The 12,737-nt window shown below is 41.0% G+C and overlaps 1 protein-coding gene across 2 annotated transcripts in view; it reads right to left on the bottom strand.

Moving 5' to 3' along the window:
* Nucleotides 1–12,737, bottom strand: part of dennd2da (DENN/MADD domain containing 2Da) — a 27,850-nt gene that overhangs the window by 4,447 nt on the left and 10,666 nt on the right. Inside the window, exons 1-8 of one of the 2 annotated variants that reach the window (XM_008412916.2) lie at nt 12,191–12,540; nt 7,820–7,870; nt 7,275–7,370; nt 2,858–3,036; nt 1,807–1,919; nt 1,641–1,710; nt 1,472–1,549; nt 1,177–1,317 (exon numbers count right to left, since the gene is read on the bottom strand). In XM_008412916.2, coding sequence (XP_008411138.1) covers nt 1,177–1,317; nt 1,472–1,549; nt 1,641–1,710; nt 1,807–1,919; nt 2,858–3,036; nt 7,275–7,370; nt 7,820–7,870; nt 12,191–12,254 — 792 coding nt within the window. In that variant the 5' untranslated portion in view covers nt 12,255–12,540. Of the gene's footprint in view, nt 1–1,176; nt 1,318–1,471; nt 1,550–1,640; nt 1,711–1,806; nt 1,920–2,857; nt 3,037–7,274; nt 7,371–7,819; nt 7,871–12,190; nt 12,541–12,737 lie in introns of those variants that run through there. The other variant, XM_008412915.1, reaches the window with a different exon arrangement.

The raw sequence follows: 12,737 nt of genomic DNA, 5'->3' as shown, positions 1-12,737 counted from the left end.
GTGTGTGCGTGCGTGCGTGTGTGTGTGTGTGTGCGTGCGTGTGTGCGTGCGTGTGTGTCCTCCTTTCGCTGTAGGGGTTGGTCACAGAGAGGAACACAATCATTGGTCAGCATCAGTAAATACTTGAAATGGCTGTGAGCTGTTGAAACATGGTATATGACCTGATGCAGACAAGGGTTAAGGTTTTGATCAGGAGCTTCTTGGGTAACACAGGACAGGTTTAGACAGAGCTCCATGTGAACACATCTGCCTGGAAGATCTTATATCCAAGTCGCAGTGTTATCAGGCTTGAATTGAAAATTGTTCTGTAGAATTTTAACATAAAAACAATCTGCCTTTTTAATCTCTCTATCTGTTTTGCTCCATGTTTTCCATGTTTGCAACTAAATCTGCTTCCTTCAAGATGTCTGAACTGGTTAAACATAAATGTTACAGACGGAGTTCCTGCATACACTAAATATTTTAGGTATGTTGATTTCCATGACATTCCGCCTGTATTGCAAGTGCCTGACATACCAGAATTCTGGTACATACATAATTGTTCTGACATACCAAGGTTCTGCTGTTGTGGATTTTTTTCAACACTTAAGTCTAAACATTTTAAAACGCTTTAAACCTACTGAGTTTAGAGCACAACGCTTACATTATTTACTGTAAGAATCGGGATTTGATATCAGCAAATACGTAAAGAAAGTCCGACGGAGTTAAAGTGGACTGTAAAGGTCAGGGCGGTGACTTTCAGTTTCTCTTCCAGTTTGACTTGCTTTCCAAGATGCCTGATCATGTGGCAGTTCAGCCTCATCTGACACGTGGATGGTGTTTCCGGATCTTGGCCATAACTTCGACAGAACAATGTTATCACAAGCTGATAACAGCACAGCCTGCTGTTTGGAATTCTCCTTGTAAAACAGATAGTTTTCCCCTAAAACGACTGAGGACATCCTTTTCTTTCTGAGTAAGTAAGAAGGAAGTGAGCTGGTCAACACATGAGCTACTGGTTTTATGTTGAAAACTTCAACTCCATGTGAGTTGTTCTGATTCAGCCACCGTCCTGCAGAGTCGTGACGGCAGCACAAGAGAAACAGACCTTAGACATTTTCATCAGGAGAGATGAAGTGCTGAGTTCACAGCGGGTGGGGGAGGGGGTGTTTTTTTTTTTCTTTTTTTTTGTCTGACCTCGGTGCCCGACTCAGGAATGAAGCTCTTAATCTCCACTGTTTGTCCTGGAGCCGGGAATGAAGCCTCTCTCAGCTTCTGCATGAATGGGTAGATCAAGGCCATGGAGATCTGCCGCCGCTTCTCCACTTCATCGAATATCTGCGCACGAGATGTTGTCACACGCCACGGTTACATACTTTATGTACTGTTGCTAGGATCCTGTTTGTGTCTGTTACTCCCACACAAGTTGCCAGGATCCGACACAATAAGACTCCAGCTATGAAGGCTCTTCCTTCCGCGTGTTGCACCGTACCTTGGAGAAGAGGCCGAAACAGGCCAGCGAACTGATGATACAGAAAGCCTCTGGAGGTCGAGCTCCTCTTCCTCCTGGCTGAAAATCGGAAGAAATTAAAGCGTAGACATTTTGAACTGGCACTGGAAGTATTTTCAAACAGTCTGAAGACTTTAATCCTCAGACTCACCAGTAATCTCCTGCAGTATCCGTTTCGTCTACTGCCATCGATCTCAGTCAGAACAAAGGAGAAGGTCTCACTGCATGTTAAGAAAACGAAAAGCAAAAAACAACCCTGCAGTTGATGTAAACAGCAAAAAACTTAAATGGGAAACAGCCAGATGAGTTGTACTCACCTGTGGTATTCTGTCAAAGGAGCCCAACTGATGCCCTCTGGGAAACAAAATAGTGTGATTGCCTTTAGGGTCTTCTCCTCTTCCTCCTTCTGATATTTGGCCATAACGTCTCTCTGACAAGAAACCCACATGGTGTGATAAACATGTTCTATCCGATGTGCTGCACTCACTAGAAATTCTTACATGCGTCATACAGAAGTTACAAGCTTTCTTCAGGTTAGCAATGTAGACCTTAATCATTTGAATATAACATTACAATAAAAAAAAAACTGTTTGTTTTTTCATTCAGGCAGGCTTTGGTTTGAATCACCACCAATCTTAAGTTTTGTAAATGAATATGCTGTCACTGGTGTGTCTTAGTACTGATGTTTAGACAGAAGAGGAGTGTTCTGGGTTCAGATCTCTGTCTGATTTGGTTTTTTTAAACAAAGACATATGAAATAAATAAGATTCCAACGTTTGGGTTAGGATCACACCATGCTTTGTTGACTGATAGACAAGCTGCCAGTTACCGCTAAAAAAATAGATGAAAAACTTGCAATGATCAAAACAAGACGTAATGAAGGTTTGGACCGCCACATCAAAGTCATTAAACTTAAAATACTTTTACTTTTATCGCAAATAAACAAGATTATTTTATATATACACTGAAATAACTAGGAGGTTGGATTCTCAAACAAATCTTATGTTTTGCTTTCATTCACAACGTGGCATTAAATAAAACATGATAGCTATCAGTTAATCAGAAGGTTATCATAAAGGTGGTAATAAAGTATTAAATAAATACTAATGTCAAGTTTCTACACTGTTACTTGAGATGAAACGAGAAAATCCGGAAAACAAACCAAAAATTTATTTCTGTTACAAAAGACAGTTGGTGTTGCAAAGTTTCTTCATAAAGTTATCAATTTAAAGCTTTAACAACTTTTACTGCAAATCCTGTTCATGTCAGACTAACACAAATTCAACACCCTGACACACATTATTTAAAACAAGAGTGTGTCAAAGAGCAAACAACCTGCGTAAACTTGGATTTCACTGTGTGACTGACCTTAGGAAACTGGTAGGTGATTTGAGGCTCATAGTTGCTGCCATCTTTGTTCTTCTTCAGGCTGACCACCACTAGATACTCAAAGAAGTACTGGCCGCTGACCCGGCGGGGCTGAATGGGCACATTGTCCATGACTGGCAGGTTCTCCCTCGTCTCTGCAAGATCAGGCTCTTTGATTTCTACGCAGAAACACAAATATAAACTGAGTTAGAGAGCAGATAGGGAGGCAGGCTGAACTATTGATGGCTAAAATCAGAACAGCTCCATTCTCTGCTTATAGGTGGAGGAAGGTGCATGACGGGGGTGGATAAAATGACCATGGGGACGTAAAGTGGAAGTGAAGAGATAAAGGATATATTATACATTAGATAGAACATGCTTTTCATCCACTTGGACAATACAGGACATAGCCATATTAGAAACCCATTTAGGGCCTTTAAGTTAATATTGACTAAAGCAGATCTTATGACAACAGGGCGTAAAATAGGGTTTCACTTGTCGATGGATGGATGACCAGAGGAAGGGTTGGAACTGTGTTTAAGGAGAAGTTTAAATCTGAATCACACTTTGAGCTTATTCACTATAAATGATCAATCGATAGATATACACTTGATAAGGTATTGCGATTGGCAAGAACATCACCATCGGGTTTTTTTGCAATGTGTTTTGTGTCAGACTTTGTATTTTGTCATTTGTATTTCAAATGACACATGGTCACTCCACCCAGAGTTTGTTACCCCACTAGTGAACATGGGTGCTGAGCAATGGCCAAAATGCAGAGCAGCTTCAGATCCAGATTTAATCAAAACCAAAGTCATATTTCAGGGTCTCGACAGAGCTCCRCATTTCTCAGTGGATCAGTATTTAAGCAATGTAATTCTTGTCTCAAGGATAGAATTTCACTGACTGGTTTCAGTCAGTCGACTCATGAGTAAATGCTCTTCATCTTCCACAGAAAAACACAGCGTGATGTTGTCCTTTTTGGATCTGATCTTATTAATCCCTGCTGCTTAGCACTTTATCGATTAGTAAGGTCCAACATGCCAGAGGGAGAGGATGGCGTTCCTGAGCTGAAAGCTTTCAGGTGGATGCTGTGGTGGAACGGAACCAGAACCACCACCAGCAGCAGCAGCAGCAGAGTGAAGCAGGAGGTCTTAAATAGAGCGCCCTAATTGGTAAGGTATGTTCACATGTGAAGGAGTCAGAACTCTCAGCTTTGAGCCGAGTGCCTGAACAGGAACACAGTGTTAGTTCCTGTGTTCTGCCTGAGTGCCATCTTCACCTGCAGGTAAAGATCTGGGCCAGGATGAGATCAGTGAAGCCTCAAATGAAAGTTACTGGCCTTGCAAAGAGCAAACTTCAATAATCCATCTTTATAGGCTGCTTAAGATCCGTTCCTAGCATTTGACTCAACTCCCCCCCCCCAAGAAAACAGTAGTAGTCTGTGTAAAAGTAAGCCATGTCTGTATTGTAGAGCAAGCTGCAAAGCTACTAGTGGAGATAAAATGTCGGCGTTCACRGTTAAAAATAGGGAGTCCAAGGAACAGCTGCTGTTTACAGTAAATGCTACCAGTGCCACCTCATTAGGTCAACACAGGAGCTCACCTATTATAGACGGTGAGTCAGAAGGCGTGTGGACACCGTCAAGCAGAGTCTCAGAAAAAAAAAAAAAAAAACCAAGGTGCAATACATTTTTACAGTATGTCATCTCCAGGTCCGTTCCCAATCCCCACTCACTGCTCACATGTCCTGCATGTTGTTTATCTACAGTTCAGTGGGTTTTCACGTTGTTGCTGGAGGCGCTTGGTTCAACAACCCCTGAAACAACATCAACTATGCTAATGTGCAGTTTGGTTCAAAATAAAAGCAGTCCTATAACCAACAGACCTAACAATCCTGACAGGCATGCTGCAGATGTGCTGTAACTAAATAATAAATTGAAAGTAATAGCTGTTTGGCATTTAGTCATGCTGTGGAAAAACAAGAAACAAACCTTTATTTAAGGGTGAAGGAAACAAATGTTTTACATGGTGGTTATGGAGATTTACTGTCTGATTATCATTATGAGTACTCAACAACTCTGAAATGGGTGTTTAAAACAGACAGTTATGAAGTAGCCAATTTGCCACTGGACCTTAAATCCAACAGAAAACCCAGGGACTGACATCAAGCATGCTGTCACTGAGGTACAATCAATAAATACAGAGGAGCTGTGGAATGGACTCCAGCCATTCGAGGCCGGAAAACACGAACAAAATGAAATCTTTAGTTCAGTGACTGACAGGAAAGTTAAGTCCTCAAGCTGCGTTAGAGAGCAACGTAAACTGCTACTGATGTTACTTTCCTCACTGTGTGTAGAACCCAGCTAACCCAGTTACAAAGATGTACTTCATGGTTTGTTTCAATGCTCCCAAAGCCTTTTCATTTAGTGATAAAATATTGTACGGATTTTGATCTTTACTCACTTTTTTAAATACATCACTATTATTTTAAAAACTAACTCTTTGACATTAGGGCTGCATAATATTAGAAGATCTTGCAATGGCAATGATATTGGTAAATATTACAATATTACAATAATATCAGATGTGTTATATGCCTATTATATRCTTCCATCACTCTGTGACCTTTAACCTTTTCTGCATTATCATTAGTGTCTGACRGGGGACTCTGTCCAAACGGCTAAATATTCCATTAGCAGATAAAATGCACAGAATGAACACTTACGAGCCAAGAATGATCAGACTCCAAACCTTTGTCATATAAATACTGATATCTTAGTGTAAGACACGACACTCTGCAGAAGTTCAGGAGAAGAATACGAYTACATTGAGCTGCATTCTGCTCAGCACTCACAATAAGAGATGATTTAACCACCACCAACCACAACAGGAAGATGATGTACATTTTGACATGTTTCTGATTCCAGGCGGAAACATCTTGTTACACAACTTTCACAGCATGACTTGAGTCCTAGTGCAACTTCAACAAAGATGTGGACACATTTTTTTGTGAAAAAGTGCGGGAAATACATATTTCTTTGGAATTGAGTTGCTGAAGCTCTACTTCATGCAGAAATGACCTCTCTCTCAACTTTCCAGTTTCTGTGTGAGCGCACACCCTAGCACTCTCCTACCTTTTAAGGGGTTTGGCAAAGAATTCATCTGTGCTTTAAAAGCTACAGCTAATATTTTCCAAGTTTACRAATCCAACCGCAAAAAGAAAACAGGTGTAAAATTTGTAAAGGGCTTAAAGATGTTATAAAGCTGTCAGTCCTTTTGTTAATTTTTCTTTTTTAGATGCAAAACATAGAAACAGGGTTGAACTGTGGGCCAGGGTTGAAATGTGGTCGATCAGTTCCAAGTTACAACCTCTGACATCTAATAGGATCATCYTGACATGCGTTGCAAATGATCTGCATTCTGTAGAATATGGTCCTTTGGTTGATGAACACTTTTCCATTTAAAAGGAATTGCTTCTTGGTTTGAAGTGCATTTTAAGGAATTTTCAGGAAGCTCAGTAACTAATAGTCCTACTCCAAAAAAAACCTGTACAGCCTTCAATGGTTTTCCATCACCACTGAGTAACAACTATGGTGGGTGGGGTCATCATATAGTGGTTGGGGAGGTCAAGAGTCCAAAAAGTAGCGCAACATACTCTGTAGGCGACACAAACACAACGCAACACTGGAGAACACAGAAGCYGTGCTGAACATTCAACTCAGTCTGCAGCTTTTTGTCAAACTCAAAAACTAAGTCAGGCTGTGGTGGTGAGACATAACACTGCAGAAGTATGGGAGACTCTAAGACACAACACTCTGCAGAATTGTACGGGAGCGTGTGAGACGTAAACGGTGACTTCACCCTGAGCCAGGGAGTGATCTACTGTTSTGAAACAACCCGTTTCTTACTTACATTCACATCTTCATTGTGAACGTAAGTAACCTGGTGGTCATGTAACGCAGATTTTTATGTTTATGCAGATACAACAATGTCATGAATCCACAGTACTCAAAGTTATCATATGACTAATGCTTTCTCTGAATRAAATRAAATAAAATAAAATAAAATAAAATATGTTATATTTTCAATTGAAAGTTCCTAACAAATTACTTTGGTACTTATGCATCAAGTTGTAAAATATCGGTGACTGCTGCTGCTGCTCATACTTCTGGCTGTTCATACATGGAGCTTGTCTTTGCAGACTGGCATGGAGGTGCACCTTTCACCCACWCCATGCACTTTAGACTCACTGAGCCCATCCAGCCGTTGCTTTACRAAACACTCTGCTCCATACTCAGAGAGCAGGCTCATTCTGACTTCCTGCACTCAGGCATCAAAGGAAGAAAATACAAAAGAAAACCACCTTTAGCAACATCAACAAAACCAGACAAACATCCACTTGACACGATACTCACTGTCCTTTCTGTCCTTTCTGCGGAAAGAGGGCCACATAGCACTGAACCTCTTGAGGGCCCCTTGTCGTCCATCGTCGTCCCCTGGTGGTGTTGCACCTACGAGGAAAAGGAAAAAAACAAACAAACAACGCAGCTCAAAAACACCGAAACCACACATCAGCTTCACCACGCTTCCTGTGCGGCTTTCAGCACTCAGACTGTTTGCAGGTAGTGCACCTGAACGCGCTGCACTGCCTTCTGCACCGACAACACTCTAACACGGGCGACCAACCATCATGAAGACGTTAAACGTTTGTTGGTTCATGAAGGATTCCCGGAAGATGGAGTCACAGTAAAAAGAAAGCACACTCCATGTGAAAAGTTTTCCACACGCCCCAGGTTCTGGGGTTTGTAACTTTCGCATCTAAACAACTGTTGCTTTGTAAGGTTGGATTTAAATAATTGAATAATTAAATAAAAATTAAATAAAACAGCTCACATACATATACATACTGGATTTTTTTTTTTCTTATCATGAAAAGGCTTTAAAATCACCAGAAACTCACAGCGTTTTCCAGGCACATCAGCGGTGGCGAGGTTMTCTTTGGGCTGCTCACCTGCACCGGACAAACAGTCTGCGGTTAGTTAGGGTCAACATTTAACACACCAATCCTCTCACATCCCAGGTTCATATGAAATTAACTGAAATGGTCACCATGAGGCTAAAGCCAGGCTGCAGATGGTTGGGTTTTCACTGTGGACACCACCTGGTCTGAGGCAATGCATTATGTTGCATGTAAAAAACGCAACATAATGATTGCGGCTCAGCGTATCTGTGYCATAACTGATAAGACSTACAGTCTGTCCTCCCTTCGTCCAAGTTGAGAAAGATACTGATTGGTCGCTTGTCCAGCGTGTCTCTGTGTTGCCCTGTGATGGATCTATGGCGTGTCCAGGTGAACAGGAAGATACGGCTCAAAATKAACTAGAGTAGAACTGAGCTTGTTGGGGTAGGAGGACTTAATCACCATGGTAACCACTAAAACGAATAATCATAAAGAGGCTCGGTTAATAAAGTTTGGCTCCTGTCAGTAATCCTGCCTCCTGAAGGACCGAACAGCAGACAATCTACACCCTGTGTCGAYCACTGCGCAGCTGAAAACACTGCTCTGTTAAAAAATGCTTTCAGGTAAGCAGAAATAAAATCACATCTTTTTTTTTCATACTAGATACAATTCAATCTTTTTTTTATTCTTTATCAATTTCTTTTCAGAAAAAGAAATTAAAAATGTCTGACAATATTTTCAAAGAGTTACTTTTCAATCATTCCTTCTGTGAGTTGTACGGCGGAGTRTTAGGGTCGGGTTTATGAGAATTTTTGTCTAATCGTGAGGATAAAGTCGCTATATTTGCAGAATAACAAAGACACAATTTTAGCCAGAGAATGGCAGGAAAACCACATCCTGAACAAAGAAACCAGGATCTTTCGTCTCTGCTGGGTGTTTCCAGAAGAACTCGGCAGATCCCAGGAAATTTCCCAAAAGATTTGAATTTCACACGTAGAGAGGAAAAGTAAATAATCATTTAATGAAAGGAAAAATATCTGCATTATTCTTCTGCTGATCGTCTGAAGAATCTTGTTGGAGAATCTCGCCTTGTTGGGGCTAATATTTGACTTTTCTCTAAACTGTTTYGATGTTTGTTTCATAGATTTAACAAAGCGGATGGGAAATAATTGTGTTAACCAAACACTGAAAGACGTATTAACTGTAAGATAACGTGGAAACACCACTGTCATGGTTTGTTTCTATACCTAAATGATTCTGGGCTGAAAATAGGCCAGATAACAGGTCCAGCTCAACTGCAACAAACCTAAATAAATGAGTGTTCGCTCAGGATTGTACACAGCAGAGTGGAGCAGTAAATAACACAAGAACAAGCATCATTACCAGGTCCCTGTTGCCCAGCGACAAACCTCTGTCCACACTGTTTCTTCACCACTCATCTTGTGAGCATACTGCAGTGTTAACAGTCTGCTGAGTCGTCTGTTTACTTCATCCTCCAGAGAAAAATTATCATTCTTGTGTTGCTTTCAGGTGATGCAGAAAAAAAAAGGAAAAAAAAAATTTTTTTTATGTGAAATTGGGTGGGAGTTCATTTCCAACAAACTTTACAGTTTATCAGAACAGGTCTCTGCAGCTTCTCACAGACGAGAACCGACATGCAAACATGCCTCTCATGCAAAGCTGCCTTCAGGGACCACAAGAAACTACAGCATCTGAGYTTTACTAACAGTGTGAATGCACCAGCACACACACACTCTGTACAGATTAGCAGCGWGAGCGACATAAAAGTGGAGCGGCACTAATTTGACCATGCTGTACCGCTGTAGATGGTGCTAGCAACTCTTTTTACAACCTAAAAGTTGGCTTGTTACTCCATGACTAATGTATTGTTTTAGACATAAAACAATCAGGGAGCAGATGTGACCTTTCTCTACATGAAAGGCAAGAAGATTACAAAGAAACATGTTTTTTAAGGGGTGATTAATTCCCCAACTTTAACATTGATCTTCTCCAACATCAGCCTTTTGAGGCAGGCAAATACTCAACACCTTAATAAAATGATTTGATTACTTTATGTATGACATGACTCAAAGACTCTCCCTCGTTGAGMTTTCCAGAGAAAAAGGGGAGCAGAAAGAGAAAGCAGAAGCTGGAAGTCTGGTTTATCCTCCCAGTTTGCTCCAAAACCAAAACTAAAAGTTCCCGATTTCCCAGCATGKCSAAGTGCCCTGAGGTTTCACTGAATCTGTCAGGTCTGTTCCATTTCAGCTCTGCTTTCTGTCGTTTTGAGAGGTTTACACAGGTAGTCTTGTAAAAAGTCTTGTTGTAAATTGGTGCTACATAAATAAACTTAAATGCTTTGAATAAAGTCAGGGGTCTTTCCTGGGGCCTGGTTATTTTGTACATTTACAGCTTAATCCTTCTGGACCCGACACTTCTGGGTCACTCATAGTTMATTTCTATCGTCCATGTATCGTCCTCGGTGTTAGCCCCCCAGGTAGACTTTGCAACCAACAATTTGAAATCATTTAGAATAATCCATCTATACTCAGCTCTTATGACTTGCTGCTAACCAATATTAGCATCACCCTTTGTCRTATTTCACTGGAGCCAAATGGTCTGGAGGGTCAGAACCACAATCAACGGAAAATAACAACTAACATCAATAAAGGTTGTCAAAATAAAGGTCTCGATATAATCAATGCTGGAAAAATGAATTATTGAAAGACACTTTTGTAAAAATCAATACAAACAACTTGTTGTTGGCCCCGCCCACCAGGTCAGTCAACAATCGTCACCCCCCCTACAGTGTTACAGACTCAGCAACTTTCTTGCTATGTTTAGCAACATTTCAGACAAAAAAAAAATCAGTATTAGGAAAAAAACTGAAACAAGCTAGCCCTATCTGCTGAAATATTGTCTTCACAGACACAAAAAGCAAACTGACGGCGTTCTGTTCTTTAAATTAATGGCCTGTTTGATGTCCACATACTCCACTTAACGATAAATCGATTATTTCAACAGTGGCAAACTAAACCTAGGAAAAAATTTGACATTGTATTATTTTAAAGTATCCTCTCATTGTTCAGCTCACAGAGCACATTCTTCATTTTGAGTTTAATAAAAATCTGGTATTAAAAGGACCACACCTGGACTACAGCTTTACTACCAAGTAAGTCATTTCACTCCAAAACTTTGTTAGCACAACCTGCAGTTTGAGATGTGCTCAAGCTGCTGATGCAGCATTTGTTTTGACAAATTACTTAGACGTTAGACATTTGGCTATACACACAAGCAGAAGTGACTGACTTGGAAAAATGTCATCTGGAGCAAAGCAGAGTAACAAATCCCACTGGACGGTGTCCAGGCTTCCCTCTCACCCTAGTTCACCTCCCTGGTTTTTGACGGCTCTCTTTGCTGAGTCTAAAATCCACCATTACTGGCAACAAAAGGTGTTTGCTCTCTGTTGCAACAATGTCAACATCAACAGCAGTGCTTGCAGCTGCTGCTTCTCCACCCACCAGTTGCACAACTTTGAATTTCAGCAAACGCAAGGAAAGCGGACAAAACTCAAAAGCGGAGAATGCTCTACTCCCAGGTCTGATTTTGAGTGTAATTCCTCTTTAACAAGCGGGCTGGGATCCTGCTGAGCAGTCATGCTAACCCTGAATTGTGTCGCTCCTCTCAGCTATGAAGCTTGTGGGTGGAAATAACAGTCCTGAGTTAAGAGCTTCAGGCCTGAGGCTCCTAAACAAGTTTCAACTGCTTGTTTCTGTTTGAAAGCCTGAACGCAGAGCGTCTCTCCTTCTCAACAAGCTGAAGTCCAGACTTGATTCAAATCTGCTCGTGGATTCTGGGTCACTGGGAAAGTTTGGTTTCATCATCATGTTCTTGTGTCACCAGATCTAATCCAGGGATGGCGTGTTTCTGGTCACGCAGGTAGGACGGAAGGGGTCCAGTCGATCCTCTAATGTCAAATCTTATTCATAATAATGATAATAATCCTACATTTAAACCCAACAGCCAAGAGACGGTGAGTGAGTTAGGTCTGTAGACGTTACAGGTGTCAGGTTGAAATGACAGATGTAGAGAGAGCCACCATATCCGTTTGCCCTGGATCTCACTAAACCTCACGGTGCATTTTAAAGCAGCGCAGAAAAAGATAACAGAAACACAAAGATTTGGGTAACGGTTCAGACAGGTAACAACTAAACACCCTCTACATTTACACTCACAACTATAAGCGCCAATAATCAAAAACAATGTTGAAAATTCACCCAAGTAACTTATTTGGGGGGGCTTTTTTAAATTATTTCGCGGGATTTCCACACCAATAACACCCCGACAGTTTCACAGTAGCTTTAAACTCACTCCATCTTTGCTTAAAGTTCTTCAGCCCCACTCCTTTTCTTCTCCGAGTCACAACTTCACTCATTGCTGCTAAGGTCCACCGACACGCCGTTCACCTCTCAGCGGCTTGTCTCTGACGCTCCACAGCGACAAGTCATCGTCTCCATCCCCGCTCAAACCACGCATCCGTCCGGTTTCGCAGTCAGAGCGAGCACCGCACCGAACTGTGGGGAGCACGGCTCCTCTGGTGCGTTCAAAGTCAGGTGGAAAAATGAAAACTCCGCTCTCCAGAGTGCCCTGCAGAGCTGATGTTGTTGTTCACCGATTAAAGTGCAAAGACTCGATTAAGTAGAACAGGGATCTGCAACCTGCATAATGATTATTTGTAATCATTGTACATAAAGAGTATATATAGAGTATAAAGTATATAAAAAAACTGTTTTTAAACTGTTTTAAAAAACGGTTTAAAAACAGTTTTTTAAACTGTTTTAAAAACAGTTAAAAAAACAAATATTTTTATATTTAGATAAAATAGCACACATATTTTGCATCTGTTATTTTCTTCTCA

The sequence above is a fragment of the Poecilia reticulata genome, linkage group LG7 (assembly GCF_000633615.1).
Source record: "Poecilia reticulata strain Guanapo linkage group LG7, Guppy_female_1.0+MT, whole genome shotgun sequence".
Classification (NCBI taxonomy): Eukaryota; Metazoa; Chordata; class Actinopteri; order Cyprinodontiformes; family Poeciliidae; genus Poecilia; species Poecilia reticulata.
This window is presented reverse-complemented; position numbering and strand designations above follow the sequence as displayed.